This window comes from Gadus morhua, chromosome 5 (assembly GCF_902167405.1).
Source record: "Gadus morhua chromosome 5, gadMor3.0, whole genome shotgun sequence".
Lineage (NCBI taxonomy): Eukaryota > Metazoa > Chordata > Actinopteri > Gadiformes > Gadidae > Gadus > Gadus morhua.
The window spans coordinates 17,479,711-17,497,741 of record NC_044052.1 but is presented as its reverse complement, the minus strand read 5'-3'; the positions used below and the strand labels follow the sequence as shown (position 1 = coordinate 17,497,741).

Here is an 18,031-nt window from a genome sequence, read left to right as displayed (position 1 = left end):
TGTCTCTAGAGAAAACGTTTACATTCAAAATTTTGTTTTCCTATCCCCAAGTAGGCCTACATGAAACAAATCATAATTCATTTTTTTAATCATTCAGTTGAACCGGAACCTAGGCTGGCTAGGAGTACAAAAATAAAGAAAAACTAAAAACTATCGATACAAAGTACCCGAGTCCTCGTCGCATCTGGGAAGTTGTTTTAAAGCTTGAGGCGTTCCATCGCTTTTTTCTTGGGGAAAGATGGCACTCCCATTCTTCTGGCGGAGGAATCCCAGCCCGCCTCTCCTCGGGAGAACAGGCTACGACACGATCACTACTTCGCGGCTCACGATCACCCCCCAGAACGAGAGCGGTCACGGAGCTGCAGAGCTAGTGCAGGTAATGATGACGCCTAGACAAGAAGATCTACCCGCGCCAAGGTCACAGGTTTCCTCCGTCATAATAGGAGCCTCTACCTTCTCTGTCCGTCAAACGAAGGACTGAACTGCAGGTCTCTTTTTTTCAGAAGAACAATATAAAAAAATAATGAAATAGTGGTTGTACCGGTGACGTAAGTAACACAGCAAGCCATTTAAAAAGTTAAAATTACATCTTTATCACATCACCTGGGAAATAACAGCTGCGACGTCGAGCCCAAAAACATTAGAAATGCAGTGTTACAGTTAGCCATACAAAATTAAAAAAAATATTCGACTGATTTAGTTAAGTAAATTCTTTTTGTAGATACTGCAATAACGTGATCGTTTGTAAAACATTTGATTACACATACCAAGATATATATATAAAAAAAACATCACATTTGAAAGCTGAACTTGTTCCCGCAATAGCGTATTGACAAATTAAACTAAACAATAGACATTTGAAAAAAACTAAAAGTTAGTATAATAGATATATATGGTGGTTAGAGACGTCTAAATCAGTCAGATAATACCAAACCATTTCTTTGAAAAGGTTAAGAGATGGGGTACTCAGCCCGGTGACATCTCCAGTGTACAAACCGTTCTCTGTAGGGGAAACTAAATAACTAAAAACTATGTTGACCCAAACGAGCAACAAAATAACACTTTCATATCGCATGGTTAGCTCCATTCAAGGACAAAACTAATATCTAGTTGCCCCCTTTTATGTCAACAGAACAAAAAGTGTATTGGCAGCCAGCAAATAAAGACTGCAAGAGTTTGACTTAAAACGAAACACTATATAAATACCACAATACTGCGCGCACGCGCGCGCGCGCGCGCACACACACACGCACACACACACACACACACACACACACACACACACACACACACACACACACACACACACACACACACACACACACACACACACACACACACACACACACACACACACACACACACACACACACACACACACACAAAACTTTGGCTCGACCAGGAGATGAACACATAGGGTTTCCCATCATGAAGTTCAGGGGGTTAGTCTGTACGGCCTCGACAGTGGTCTGTTGTCGTTGTGATTTTCATATTCATGTGATAGAAGTGTTGCAGTCGCCCGCATATCCTGTTCCACTCATTTTCCCCCACTCGTGTGTTTTGAAATGGCGGGCCGTGTTAGTCACAGGGTACAATGCGGTACAAATAACAACAAAACAACCTCAACCACAAAATTGCGGCCAGAGCGGGCTGTGTGGGGCTTCCGGCCTCTGCTATCTCCACAGGCCGTGAGCCGGAGCTGTGCCGACGGAGGCAGCGGTGGGTACTGTGTGGCAGTGGTGCTGGAGGAGGTGGAGGAGGAGGAGGGGGTGGAGGGGGTGGTGCTCAAACCGTCCCGGAACAGTTGTAGCGGGTGTGGTTGCCGTCGGGGGCCGGCGGGCTGGGCTTGCGCTCCATGTTCTGCTCCTCGGACACGTGGTCCTCCAGGGGGGGGGCACAGCGCTGCTTGAAGAAGTCAGAGACGTAGCGCACCTGGAGGGGGCGGGAGGGGAGGGAGATAGGGAGGGAGGGAGAGGGAGGAAAAGGGAGTGAGGGAGAAAGAAAGGGAGTGAGGGAGAAAGGGGGAGATGGAGGGAGAGAGAGGAAGGGAGGGACAGAGAGGGGGAGAGGAAGGGAAGGAGGGAAAGAGAGGGAGTGGGAGAGAGGAAGGGAGGGAGAGAGGAAGGGAGGGAGAAAGGGAGGGAGGGAGGGAGGGGGTGAAGGGGAAACAGAGATCCAGATTTGTATTTCCTCGTTGACAACATGCAAAACAAATACATACGACTGAGAGAGAGAGGTGGATAGATAAGGGGTGAGAGAGAGAGACACACCCACACACACACACACACGACTCACGGTGAGGCAAGCGATCAGCGCCCCCTGCAGGAGGCCCACCACCACGTCGCTCCAGTGGTGTTTGTAGTCGGACACGCGGGTGTAGCCCACGAACAGGGAGAAGGCAACCAGGAAAAACTGGATGGTGGGCCGCACCAGACGGGTCCACTTGCCCTGCATCCGGGCCTGCACGTACAGCTGGACACACACAGTACACACACTTATACACCCGCCAGGATACATAACATACACACACACACACAATCTATTTATCTATACACATACATACACAAGGACAGACAAACACACACACCTATCCACACACATACACACCGAGTACACATCACACACACACACTATCTATTTATCTACACACATCACACACTATCTATCTATATACACACACACACACCAATGACACACACACACACACACACACACACACACACACACACACACACACACACACACACACACACACACACACACACACACACACACACACACACACACACACACACACACACACACACACACACACATCAAGGACACATCTCTCACCCATACACAATATCTATATATACATACACACAGAGTACACATCACATACACAATATCTATCTAGATAAGACAAGAGAGAACACACCCACACATACAAATACTCACCGACAGGAACAGCATGCAGTACATCCCAAAGGACGAATGGCCAGAGTAGAAAGATAACCTGGAACCACAAAACATGGAGCATCATGTGAGTGTGTGTGAGAGAGTGAGAGAGAGAGAAACAGACATACAGACAGAGATGGAGAGAGAGAGAAACAGAGATACAGACAGACAGAGATGGAGAGAGAGAGAAACAGACAGACAGAGATGGAGAGAGAGAAAGAGAAAGAGACAGACGCAGAGAGACGGAGACAGAAACAGAGAAGGAGACAGAGACAGAAACAGAGGGACACAGAGAGAGAGACAGACACAGAGAGAGAGACAGAGAGAGGTCTTTCCCACCTGGACTCGGTCACGTTGCGGTGCATGCCCGTGCAGTTGATCACGGGCAAGTAGCCGTTGCAGGTCACCGGCGCGCACACAGACAGGAAGTTGGGTCTGGGCCGGCCGATGGTGAACTTGGCCATGTCCGTCAGTGATTGGCTGACAGCGGCGCCGAACAGGAAGGTGCCCACCACCTTGTAGAGCGCCGCCAGGTACTGGTTGAAAGGGGAGTTGGAGTACAGCCGCTTGGCGTACACCAGGTAGGCCTCACCCGACATGATCTGATGGAACACACACACACACACACACACACACACACACACACACACACACACACACACACACACACACACACACACACACACACACACACACACACACACACGTGACCTTGTGGGCGGGGCTTACGATGACCATGGGGCAGGTGATGTCATTGTGGGCGGGGCATACAATGACCATGGGCCAAGTGATGTCATTGTGGGCGGGGCTTACGATGACCATGGGGCAGGTGATGTCATTGTGGGCGGGGCTTACGATGACCATGGAGCAGGTGATGCGGGTCAGTGTGTGGGCGGGGCTTCCGATGACCATTGGGCAGGTGATGAGGGTCAGTGTGGGCGGGGCTTACGATGACCGAGGAGCAGGTGACGTTCAGCGCTGCAGGCAGCACTCGCTTAATAAAAGCTCGGGCAGGATCTAAATTAACTTTCTCTTAATGTGTAATAAGAAGAGACGCCTTCCGTCCCAGTGGGTTCAAAAGGCTGGTGTCCCCATGGTTACCGAGGTCCTCTTTAGAACGTCCAGATCCGATCATACGATGACTGATATCAGCGTCTATACGTATTGTACGACCACACAAGGGACTCTCCTCGGGACCGCCAGATTAGCGTGTGTGCGTATTCTTAGCCACTTCCTGCCAGCTTGCCGCGTCCCCATCGTGGCCTTAAGGCCAATTTCCACCAGAACCGTCACGGAAGCGTCACGGCAGTAAAACGATCGCCGAAGACAATAGAAACCATTATAGTCAATGTATGCTATTCCAATGAATACGGTAGCGGCACGGCATGCAACCGTCCCCAGACCGGTGTAAGTACCACATCGGCTCGGCTTCCAGATCGGCTCGGGGTCCGTCGTCTGCTGATTACGTCTATCTACAGCAATAAGGTTTTTTATGGCTTAAATTAAAGAGCCTGTAATGATCTTTCATTTTGAACATAGACCATACCCAACCTATCTGTATGGATAGTTTTCTTCTAAAAACAAAACATCCCTCGGAATCATCTTGGCTGTTAAGATAAGCCGTCCGTGTTGCCAGATTGGGCACATTTTCAGCCTGATTTGGCTACTTTGAATCACGTTAGGCTGGAAAAACGGGACATATGCCCAATCTGGCAACACAACCCGAAACTAGACCTACTCGAGCTCACACATGTGCTCGCTGTTGCCTCGTGGTTGCTATGACTACAGCCAGAGCTACAGCACAAAACAGCCAATCACAACTGTCCGACGTACAGCCAATCACAATGTACGCCCATTCAAGCGTACAGCCAATGATATTGTGTAACGTAATCAGCAGACGACAGACCCCGAGCCGATCTGGAAGCCGAGCCGATATGGTACTTACACCGGCACATAGTTTACGATACTCGCCTCTTCTATTTTTGAAGGTTGCCGGTTCGCAGCCGTGTCTCAGAATTCTTCCTCAGCCAATCAGTTTGCATTTGCTCATGAATATCCATGAGCTCACATCGACCCCTCTGCAATTCACAGGGAATTGCAATATTATACAGTCTATCTATGGTATCAATAACTAATCAGTTGCAAGGAAGAAAAGAAAGTCTGCGTCGATGCCTCATATATTCTCTAATCCCAAGTCCAGTGTCGCGAGCGGACGGCGACGATGCCATGACAGCTAGAAATCCTACCGTATTTAATGTGTTATAATATTGATGTATATACATTATGTAGGGGTCGATTATAACTAATATTATAATGAAGTTATGAATCATTCTAATCAGAATCTTTTTTTACAATTCATATATTATAATTATTCACGTCTTGAGCCATCAGGCGGAACGTGTCCGGAACGCTTCTAGTGGGGATTGGGGCCAGTGCGTGGGCGGGGCTTAGGATGAGCATGGAGCAGGTGTTGGTGACAGTGTGGGCGGGGCTTACGATGACCATGGAGCAGGTGATGGTGACGGCAGCCATGGTGCCGTGGGAGATGGTGTCCTTCCTGTAGGGGTAGTTGATGCTGCTGTCACTGCAGTCGATCCCCCGCTGGTACGGCCGGAACCTCAGAGTCAAGATGGCCGACGGCAGGGCCGCTGAGGGGGGGGGGTTAAAAGAGAAGAGAGAGAAATAAAATCACTGATTGGTTTTAAGGTTATTTTTAGGGTTAGGTTTTGGGGTAAGGGGTCATTTTAAACGGTAAGGACATAGAGCGCAACGGTGAAAGCCCTGGTTCCAGAAGTACATTTTTCATTAATTTTCTGCATTGACTATTAATAAAATCGTGACAGCCTGGTCTGTAGGGTGCTTGAGTGAAGTGGAAGTGGAGGAGGACATGAATCCTCTTTGACCAGCAACAACGGAAGAAGCAAGGGCCTTTTTTTATCCAAGAAGGATCTGGAAGAAATGCTGAGTGGAAGGTTACAGTGAAACAAGTCGCCATCCAGCCCAGTAGCCACTGAGCGACCGCGACTGACGCACTTTCCCACCAATGAGGAGTTTCCGTTCCGCGAACCACTCCGTCTTCCTGATGGACCTGACGGGTGACTCTCAGGCCACGACGGGACGCGGCGAGGTGGAAGGAAGTGGCTAAGAATACACACAGACACGCTTATCTGGCGGTGTGGAGGAGAGTCCTTTGTGTGATCGTACAATACGTACAGACCCTGATATCAGCCGCCGTACGACTGGATTTGGACGTTCTAAAGATGACCTCGGTAACCATGGGGACACCGGCCTGTTGAACCAACTGGGACGGAAAGCGATTCTTCTTATTACACATTCCGAGAAAGTTAATTTAGGTCCTGCCCGAGCCTTTATTAAGTGAGTGCTGAATGCAGCGCTGAACTATTATTCTTCTTAGGTTTTATTCTACTTTAATTTGGGACCAACCTCCTCCCTAAAATGTTCACCTAGAGATTAACTTGGAATCGCAAGCTTCTACTTTTTAATTATTATTTTTTTCAATGGAAGTCCATTCTCTGAAACTTTAAACTTTGTAACTTGGTCAATATTTAACTGTTAACCTTCGTTACAATTTTAACAAATCAACATCAAATCATCTTGTAACTTAAATTACAGATTATCAGTATAATTTATATTTTTTTCTGAATCGCAGTTTAACTGTTTAATTTCATACCGGCTTCAAATATTTTCAGTTTGTCTGTGGGGACCCCCGTTTCTACTGTATGGCTAGGTGCTTGCTACATATGCGTTTTACTCCCGGTAGAAGCTGGGATCTACACAAACGATATGACATATGAAAGCTGAGACTCGAAGGATTCCAACAGTATAAAGGGCTGATTATGGTCCCACGTTCGCATAACGCAAGGGGGTTATGGACCCCTTACGTCCTTGCGGACCCTCCTTGCGTCCACCACAAAGCCCGGACATGCGCCTCCCAAAAACGGTAACCTTCCATTGAGGGGACGCAGCAGCAAGGGATGTGATTGGTCCGCTCACTAAAACCCGACGCAGAACCATAAAGGGTGCGGACCAAGTGACGGTCCTATCCGGACCCATGACCAATTAAAAATAATGCATAATTATTTTATTTTATTTTTTATGATTTTTTATGATTCACTATACAAAGCATGATTATGTTCATAAAGAAATTTCTCACTGAAATACAAATTGAAAGGCAGAATAGTCCGTAGTACAGCATAAAAACAGCAAAAAGTAATGATCTTCACAGAGCGAAGATCATGCAGTCACCGAACTACCCCCCTCCCTCCGTCTGTCACAGGCATGTGCATAATAGCGTCACTCAAAAAATAGCCAATCAAATAGTTTTTTTACCGGAAGAGCGATTTCAAATGAGATTTTAAAGATGAATGGACTGACCAATACAAGTTCATTCTCCCGCAAGGCAGTACTAAACCTGTTGTTTCTTTTATGTGTTGAAACCGTGGCGCTGATAAAAGGGGGAATATTAAGCGGCATTACGAATCCAAACACAGATCCTTCAAGAAAAAGTATCCCCAGAAGTCAGAAGTAAGAACGCGGAAAATATGCTGAGAGCTCAGTATGAGAGGTCTACGCGAGCCTTCACACACTCTTTTACAGGCCAGCAACGTGCAAATGAATGCTCACTTAAGATTGCATGGATTTTGGGGCAACATAAAAAAACTTTCAGTGACGCGACTGTTGTGAAGGAGTGCTTGAACGCCGCTGCCGAGACATTACTTGAAGGTAAACAAAGGGATGAATTGTGAAAAAAGAAAGCAAATCCCAATGTAAGATGCAACGACAACCAGAAAATCCGAAATGTTATCAGATGACGCACTGTCACAGCTTGATGCGGCTGTTCAGAGTGCCCCATGCATATCCTTAGCCATTGATCAGACGCTCCAGGATTTTGAGATGTTGCGATTTGCAACTTCAACCAATCACCGCAAATTCAGGGCGTGTCGCAATTTTAACCAGCCACAACAACTTTCCCGCAAATTTGACCAATCAGTGGCGTCGTCTTGAAGCGAGTGGAGGCATATATGCTATGTAACAGCCAATCAGCGTTCAACCGGCCAACTCAGTGCAGTGCAGTCCGGGGTGAACTGCAGCATGGAGGAGAAAGTGATTGTTGCCGTTTGCGACTCCCGGAGCTCTTTATATAATATAATATAATTGTATAATAATATCACGGCCAAAAGCTCTGTGCGCCTCCAGATGGCCGTACCGCGGGGAGCTCTCGTAGGGATTGGGCTTCTCGGGGTTTGTTTACCGGCGTATGAATAGACTGCGTCAGGTTATCCGACGTCTCTCCCTCTTCCACAAAAGGTAAAGACATGCAATGGTAGTTATCTCGGCCGGAATTTGGCAGTAATGGTGGAAAAAGTAACAGACCGGGGAACATAGAACCCTTTTTTTGAAAAGGGTCCTATGTTCCCCGGTCGCATACATATCAGGGAACATAGGACCCTTTTTGGGAAAAGCGGGGAACATAGGACCCTTTTTTAAAAATAGGACCCGGGGAACATAGGACCCGGGGACCATAGACACGCTCCCTTTTGAGACATGTCCAAAACAAAACGTTTTTACATTGAATGTGATGTGACCTAATTAACTTTATACTTGTGACAACATAGTAGCCCAGACTATCTATAGCTGTGTGAAAAAGTCTAATGTCTAATATGAGTGTATATCTCTTCAGACCTGTAATTCATGTCTTAGACTTTTTCTCGCAGCTACAAATGAAAAACATTCAATTCTCTATTTATGGAGATGACTGAGTCACAGTTGAAACAAATGAGTTTCAGCTCTAATGCTGCTACTGTCTGTAATATGTTTCTATTTAGATTATTTGTCAGGATATTTTGTTATCATTGTCCGAGTCTGGTTTTAACTAATGCTGGGCTTACACCAAAAGATTTTCACATTCACAGACTAAAAACTGCAAGAAAGAATTTAGTCAAGTGTGATATTTAAGTGTGATATTTAACAAGGGTTTTGTAGATATGTAGATATGGGGGTTTGAGATGCAGCGACCACCGGATGTCTGTTAACTTCCTGTTCAGGTTTCATACCATTCTTGTCAGCAGCACAAGAGACATAAACTTGAAAAACAAAAACAAAAAAAAGCAACAACTGCTATTTGCAGTGCTGTACCATTATTCGGATGTATGTACTTGATTAAATTGTTTTAATAAAGTACAGGGTTCATCCCGTTCGTCTCGTCCCACCCCTAGTGCTGATAATGTAGTGGGCTGGTCTGGACAGAAAATGCCAGGGCTGAATTTTTGTCCCAGTCCACCCCTGGTCTAGTGTAACTGTTTTGCTTACTTGAAATGTAGGCCTAATGCACTTTGTGTTTATTTGAAATGCAGGCCTCATGTACCTGTTTTGTTTACTTCAAATGTTAATATGCATTACTTTGTCTTACTTGTTTTTCATTGCTAAAAGTAAGCTATTTGGAAATTGAAAATAAATACATCTGAAATTATAAGGAAATACACCGTGTTGATTGTATTTGACAAAAGTAGTCTATTAGGAGGTGGTAGGTTAGAGGTTCGGACCTTTCTTGGAGGGAATTTTTAGTAACTGGACCTTGATCAAATTTAGTTGAAGACCCCTGGTCTACGTGGTCATTGCGTTGCGGGAACGTGGAACAATAATCAAGGCTTAAGTCTCGTCATTTGTGAGCTTATTTCGATGAACTAGATGTGAAGGAATATGGTCAATAACATTATTTTCCAAATTATTACCACACACACACACACACACACACACACACACACACACACACACACACACACACACACACACACACACACACACACACACACACACACACACACACACACACACACACACACACACACCAGCTATTCTATATTTTATCTAAAATGTATTCAAACTATTTGTTTCAACACACTTTTTCCAAACATTATTTTTTTGAATGAGCACCAGGAGAGTGAAGCTGGCTCCTGATACCAGGAGAGTGAAGCTGGCTCCTGATAGGACACCAGGAGAGTGAAGCTGGCTCCTGATAGGACACCAGGAGAGTGAAGCTGGCTCCTGATAGGACACCAGGAGAGTGAAGCTGGCTCCTGATAGGACACCAGGAGAGTGAAGCTGGCTCCTGATCCTCTGCCCTCAGGATTTTTACTCCATCACCTTCCTGTTTTCGAGAGCCTCACGTCAAGCATGCCCTGCTCATTTGAGGAATGGCTTTTGTGCAAGTGTGTGTGTGTGCGTAACGTAGTTCCCCTCCTGCTCCACCTTCCAGCGCACTGCCTGGTCGTTCCCACCCCTGGGTGGGGGTGATGGAGAGGGTGTTTGTTCTGCTAAGGATAACGTGGCGATAAGCCTTTGGGTCTAACACACACACACACACACACACACACACACACACACGTTAATCTCCTCTATTATTTCAGAGTCCATCATCTCTTTATGAACCTGAGGTATTTCCTACACCGCCCCCCCCCTCTCTCTACACCTTCACCCCCCTCACCCTGGGGCCAAGTCCAGCAGCAGGGAGGCCTCCTGATGCATCCTGAACACAGAGCTATGCATCGATGTTGCATAGCTCTGTCAGAAGAACACAGAACTATGAACATGCATATCTTGCTATTTTGTCAAACCTTTCTAGGTTATTTAGAAACGCACCTCCACCCCTTTCTCCACCTCTAAACTGACCTCTTAACCACTTCCACCTCCACTCTAAGCTGCCCTCTTAACCACCTCAACCTCCACCTCTAAACAGCCCTCTTAACCACCCCTACCTCCACCTCTAAACAGCCCTCTTAACCACCCCTACCTCGACCTCTAAACTGCCCTCTTAACCACTTCCACCTCCACTCTAAGCTGCCCTCTTAACCACCTCAACCTCCACCTCTAAACAGCCCTCTTAACCACCCCTACCTCCACCTCTAAACAGCCCTCTTAACCACTTCCACCTCCACTCTAAGCTGCCCTCTTAACCACCCCTACCTCCACCTCTAAACAGCCCTCTTAACCACCCCTACCTCCACCTCTAAACAGCCCTCTTAACCACTTCCATCTCCACTCTAAGCTGCCCTCTTAACCACCCCTACATCAACCTCTAAACTGCCCTCTTAACCACCCCTGCCTCCACCTCTAAACTGCCCTCTTAACCACCCCTGCCTCCACCTCTAAACTGCCCTCTTAACCCCCCCTACGTCCACCTCAGGGGGTGGAGATGAGCCCCGCTGGGCCTCAGCGGGGCGTCTTTGTGATGTAGTTACTGTAACATTTTTACTGTTTTCCTGGGCTTTTACGGGACCTACAACCCCGAGAACAATGTCGCGACTTTTTCCATTGTCTTTCTTCTGGACACACACACACACACACACACACACACACACACACACACACACACACACACACACACACACACACACACACACACACACACACACACACACACACACACACACACACACACACACACACACGGCGAGACAGAGCGGACGAGGGGAAAGTCTCCACAGAACCACAGATTCCTCCTGGAGAAAACAAACGTTGTGGAATCTGGGATGAGGGAACGAGCTTCCTCCCGACCTCCGACCCGACAGGAAGTGGAAATGTTCCTGTTTTTCGACTCTCAAGATAGGCTCGTGTTGGCCGTCGCTCCACGCCGCTCCGACAGAACGCGAGCACGTCCAGACAGACCCTGTAGAGACACGGCGTGTCCACCGCGATTAATATTTTTTTGGGGGACAAGCGAACTACCAACTAATAGAATCTAGTTTAAAAAAAATAAAAATCTTTCATTAAGTGTATTATAGAAATAGAACAGCTGGATACATTTTTGTACATTATTTTGGATAAGAACATTTTCTGTTTGAAAATCTTTTTTTTTCCCACTCAGTTACGTTTGAATAATCGTGAGTTCAATATCGACCAAAATAATCGTGATCATGATTGTTTCCATAATCGAGCAGCCCCACGTGGACGTAGCTCTCAGCTCTCCGTCGTCGCTACGAGTCCCAACCCCACTCTGAAGGCCAATACAGCGGTGTAAACCAGTTCAGCACGGTCCTACCGCTCCCGACATTGTGTAGTAACAATGGTCTGCGGCGGAATAAGTCCACCGTATCGGCCTGCGACAACATTAGGGCGGCCAGGTGTGGTTCTCCCTGCTCCGTCGGACGCTGTTCCTCCGTGCGGCGCGTCGACGATGTGGTCGTGACGCCGTCGTACTCGAACGCTTTCGCTGGAATGAGATGCACTCCTGATCCGTTAGGCCAGGGGCCACCCAGAGAGCGTTCAGACTGAACATCTAAAAGGGGTCCAAGAGGCTCAGGTACGCAGGATGAACCGGTGAACCTGTGAGCCCCCCCAAACAGGTCTGGAGGAGGAGGAGTCTGTTACCATGACAACAGACAGGAGGTCCTGCTAGGACCACCGCTGACACATTATTAAGGAAAGCTTCATGAAGTCAGGGAAGTCAATTGCAAACAAAAGAAGTGCTGTACTGTAAGATAGTACTTTCCGCTCCTATATTACACTGCCATGATGCTATAGGCAGACGTTGGACTTTAACCATGACTTATTGGTATAAAGTTATGATGTTATAAAGATATTACCCTGTGATACCGGCATCATAAGGAGACATGTGGATCAATCCCATTGGCTGATGTGTCAGTCAGTCACACTCTCCAACTGCCCAGGGTTGCAAAAATAATTTAAGCCAAAATCGACAAATAAAGTTATATCGTTTCATTATGTAGGCTTCTTACGTTGGTATCTTTTTGCCCAGTCAATATTATCCTGATATTTTGAGCCCTTAAGGGAACCTGCCAGATCTTTTTGAAGGAACAAAGACGACCAATGAACCACAGGTATAGAGCCGGGTTTCGATTCAAATTTCAAGAATCGATTCGATTCCGATTTTTAAGTTTCAGAATCGATTTTTTCCGATTTTCTCAGATTCCATCCGATTCGATCCGATTTTGATCTGATTTCCGATTCGATCCGATTTCGATTCGATCCGGGGGTTAATGTTATTAAAAATGAAAAATGTATTTGAACCGTTTCCTTCACTTCATGACTGTGTAGAGAAGCAACATATTAAAACTAGTATTATATCAATATTAAACAGCAAATCTTACAAGTATTGGTAGTTACTGATGGCTGGAAGACTGATGAAAAGGTTAAGGGTCAATCTACCTTCAAGAAAGATAATTCAGGACAATAAATGGAGGACATCATTGAGGTGACTATATCTGCAACAGTGGATTCCTACTGGGACACTAACCAGTGCATTATTATTATGCTTGAAAATAATTAAGAATTCACCCAAAAGCGGTTGCTACCAAAAGCATTTTTATTTTAAAACTGCTCACACTTAATAAACTGAGAAGTACTGAAACTGGAAGTATAAAATGTAAACGTTGAGCATTTTTCTTTAAAGTGCAAACATAAGAACAGAACATTTTAAACTGTAAAAGCACTGAATGGCGTCTATATGAGCATGTTCAAATCTGTTCTAAAACCACACTCAAGATTTGTTTTCAAGAATATGCAGCACCCTAAGTGTACAGGGGAATCCCATGAATATTTTCCAGGAATATATCAAATATAAATTTTTAACTTATAAAATTCCATTTTTTTATTTTTTTTTTTATTAAAAAAATCGATCTTTGGACGTACGAATCGATAATCGGTCATTAATATGCGAATCGATTAAAAATCGGAAAATCGATTTTTTCAACACAGCTCTACACAGGTATAGGAGAACCTTCCTTGTTTGTAATCAGTTCTGGTTGAATATCGCTATGTTGAAAGATATAGGGCGTCTGTTTGCCTAACCGACCACAACCAAAGTGTTGCTGATATGAAATCAATCTCTCTCTCTCTCTCTCTCTCGGAATGTAAGAGTTCACAGAAGTTAAGGCTTCCCTGCTTACACTGGCACATAGTTGGAAGCAGCAGATGTGCTTGTGTGTGTGTGTGTGTCTTTTGTGTGTGCGTCTCCATTTGTCACCCGAACAGTTGGCGGACGCTGTCGTAAACAAGTCAGCGCAATGTTGAAATGCTTTATAAATATAAATGTAATGAGACAAGCTGGAGCAGCTGTTTCCAGTCCCCCCCCCCCCCCCCCCCACACACCACTGAACAGTGTGGATCTTAATCAGGGTCTGCTTGAGAGGCTAATTCAGAAAGATATTTTTACGATATTTCAACACAACTTTCAAGTGTGAAGAATGAACTTCCCAGCCGAATATTTAACTCACTCTCTCTCTCTCTCTCTCTCTCTCTCGACAACTGTGCGGGCGGGAAACAGCCGCTCTGGCCTGTCGCTTACACGCAAACAGCTGAACACGGGCTGGCCTGACAACAGGACAGCAACGTCACAAGCCTTTCTGACCCAGAACTCCAGGAGAGGACGTCCTGCCTGAGTAGGGTCACACGACACACACACACACACACACACACACACACACACGGTGAATGTCTTGAAACAGCCCTATGGTCTGGTGGAGGTATGGAGGCAGTGTAGGGAGCAGGACAACGAATGAAGAAGTACCCCCAGGGGTTCCCTAGAGGGACGGGGGGGGGGGGTTAGAGTCATGACCAGGCAACGTTTCCTCAATAATGGCTGAAAACGTATGCATGCATGTCGTGCTCCTTTGAACCACAGACCCACGCAGACGCAAGCGCACACGCACAGTTTTCTGGATGTGCGCTTTGAACAGAAGAACGGTCGTTAGCATTCCTCCCCGTCACTCAACAGATGGCCCCCGCTGAACGGACGAACGAACGAACGGACGCACGCACGCACGCACGCACACGCACACACACACACACACACACACACACCTGGTCCTGCCGCATCATTTGATTTTAGCTTGAATCCTTGTGACCACTTCTCCATTCCCTTAACTTGACACTTCCTTGAATCACAAAAGTATCAGGTATCACGACACTAAAGACTCCTATCTGCTCAGATCTCCCAACTGGCAAACGTATCGTATCAAAGGAACCAAAAGTGATTTACTGAGCCATTCAGTTTCACTTGTGCAGTCGTGACAACTGTTGTTGGCTTAAGTCCCGCATGTCCCTCAAGTGCCTCATGTCCCTCAAAGACCCAGTCCCTCATCTCCCTCATGTCCTTAACAACGGGGACCTTCTGGGGGTCAGAGTTCAAGGTGGGATAGGGCGTCGGATTAACACTTCACAAACTTTGTTTTATAAAGTTATTTCCAAAATATTTAGTACCACAACAACCTTATGACTTACGGTCCCCGGAACTCGATGAGATCAGATATTAAGTGACTTCAACAAGGAGAGGAAGAGGCTCAGGAGGAAGAGTCTGTAGACTAGCACAGAGGATTTAGGATGTCAACTCTGTTTCCTTGTTTCTAAAGGTTTCATAAAAACTAGGGTTCCATCCGTCTTTCTAGGACAAGTTTGAACAGGAGGTTGAACAAGACTGTTCACACACACGGCATAACATAAAACACACACTGTGTGTGTGTGTGTGTGTGTGTGTGTGTGTGTGTGTGTGTGTGTGTGTGTGTGTGTGTGTGTGTGTGTTCTTATGTTATGCTGTATGTGTGTGACACACACACACACTGCATAACATAAGACCAGAGACACACACACTGCATAACATAAGATCAGCACATACGACCAAACATGACTAGCATAACACATCTTACACACACACACACACACACACACACACACACACACACACACACACACACACTAATATTCCAGAACTTTTGCAAACATAGGAGATGGCCAATGCCCTTTGCTCATCCGGCGATCAAAGTTCAATGGAAACACGCAAAAACATTTAAAAGGCAGGAAACCAACTTCAGAAAGGTCAATAACCATCAACGATGGACACATGGAGAGATTACCGGAGCAACACTGCACACAAAACATGGAATTACAGGGATGTAGGGGGGGATAACAGGACTATAGTTTCAACCTGTATTTACACACAACAACATCCCTCCGTAATAACAAAAAAAATCCAAGACACACAAGCCCTTTGACTGGGCTGTTAACCTCTGAACAACCACCGCACGATGCACCAGATAACACAGAAGCACTCCAGCGTCCGCCACTGTTTCCAGGTCGTGTTGTGGACATCAGAAGCCTGCTGATTAGCTGGTCAATATCTTCAATCCATGGCGCTGTTATCCGATCGATAACAGCGCCCTCCCAAAAGAGTAGGCTGTTCTCTTGTTATACGCACTGAAAGGTGACATCGCTTCCCTATAACACTCTCCCTGACTGCCATTTTTTAAAAGACACCCAAACGCACACCCAGAACACCTTTAATGTGGTCCAATGGAATTAAAGGATTAAAGTAATGATTATAAGTGAGTTAAGTAAGGCGCTGGAGCCAAACACGTCCTGCTCTGCCTTGGGACTCCCCAAAGCAGCCCAGTGGATCCCGGTAACAGTTGAAGAGCCAACAGCCATGTTGCAACAGGACAAGGAGCCGCTCACTCACCGACAAACACGCTGAGGACGTCCACCACCACCAGGATCATCTTCCTGCCTTGCTCCGTCATGTTTCTTCTGCTGTTCCTTACAACCGCACACGGTGCTCACAGCCAAGTTGTGACCGGTCACTATGCACGTGTGTGTGTTTGTGGGTGGGTGGGTGGGTGGGTGGGTGTTTGTGAGTGTTTGTGTGTCTCCCTGAAGTAAAACACATAAAGAAACAAGCAACCAGATCTGCTCGTTCTTCCGGACCCGCTCGCTCCTCTACCTGCGCTGCTGAAGCCAAGGTGTGCGAGGCGAGATACGCGGCGCGCTCCCGCTGAGAAGGTGTGCGCGGCGACGACGCGTGACGACGTGCGCTCTCAGAATTCCCCCACACATACACACACACACACACACACACACACACACACACACACACACACACACACACACACACACACACACACACACACACACACACACACACACACACACACACGCACGCGCGCGCGCTAGCGCTCACTCACTAACTCAAACAGACACTCACGCACAGTTGGTGCAAACAATGAGGGGCAAACATGTGTTATGAAACCAGAAAGAGATTGTCTGGTAGGGAATGCACACACACACACACACACACACACACACACACACACACACACACACACACACACACACACACACACACACACACACACACACACACACACACACACACACACACGCACACACACACGTAACTCAAGCCAAAGCTTGAAAGAAGATCGTCTCCCCCTCTTTTGTCATGATTTGTGTGGATAAGATTGTATTGTAAGTGAAAAACAGCCGAGAGACAAGAGTTTGTGTGTGTAATGTGAAGTACATTATATTGATGATGGAAAAGGAGTCAACATTCAGATTTTGGCTCAGGGTTTTGCTGATTCACAGAAAATAATAAAGCTGCTTTGAATTAAACAAAACACCTGCAGCCGTTTTGATAACTGAATCGACAGCTGCGTCCCACCATAATAATAATCAATTAAGTACTTTCCTGATGAAGCCATTTTTCGTACGACAACGTTCCCAAGCATGGATGAACAAAACAAAGCTCATAATACAGCAAAGTCACACACATAACACAAATACTGGATTAAAATAACACTTCTGTAGGATAAAGCGCACACAGAGAGGACTGGTATAGGCCTGTTTATTGGCGGAAACAACAAACATATTATACGGAGGGCCTCAGTCGCGTCCTGAGAGAAACGAGAGAGCAACAGGTCGAAGGCCGCCGGGCCGGGAGAGTTCAGGGAGAGGGTTCGGGGTGAGGGGGTGAGGCTTAGGGGTGAGAGGGTAAGGGTTAGAACTGTAGAAGAGCAGCAAGCTGCCGGCGGACGGGTTCGGCATCTGGCAAGAGGCACCATGCTCAACTCCGCCGCGCCCTCTGCTGGACACGGGTGAGGCTGTGACGAAGGTCGGCCCTTGAGCTCTCTGGCTCCCCCTGGTGGCAGAGAAGACTCAGAGGCCCAGGAGGGGGCGGCAGGAGCGTAGTGGTCGTCGCAGGACAGAGCACACTGAGGCAATTGGAGCAGGAACGGAGAGGGGGCGGGGAGGGGGATTGTGTGGACCGGGAAGCACGGTGTAATAA

General features: G+C 46.7%; 1 protein-coding gene across 2 annotated transcripts; it reads right to left on the bottom strand.

Moving 5' to 3' along the window:
- Positions 1-70: 70 nt before the first annotated feature.
- Positions 71-16,782, bottom strand: LOC115544138 (phospholipid phosphatase 2). 2 transcript variants are annotated; one of them, XM_030356967.1, is made up of 6 exons: positions 16,430-16,782; positions 5,437-5,588; positions 3,280-3,542; positions 2,941-2,998; positions 2,296-2,472; positions 71-1,932 (listed from the first exon to the last, which is right to left on the bottom strand). In XM_030356967.1, exons 1-6 carry the CDS (start codon positions 16,488-16,490, stop codon positions 1,786-1,788), a joined length of 858 nt encoding a protein of 285 aa, XP_030212827.1. In that variant the 5' UTR covers positions 16,491-16,782; the 3' UTR covers positions 71-1,785. The 2 variants fall into 2 exon arrangements, with proteins under 2 accessions (XP_030212827.1, XP_030212828.1); XM_030356968.1 differs by lacking the exons at positions 5,437-5,588; positions 16,430-16,782 and adding an exon at positions 3,796-4,362.
- Between the last annotated feature and the right edge of the window lie 1,249 nt (positions 16,783-18,031).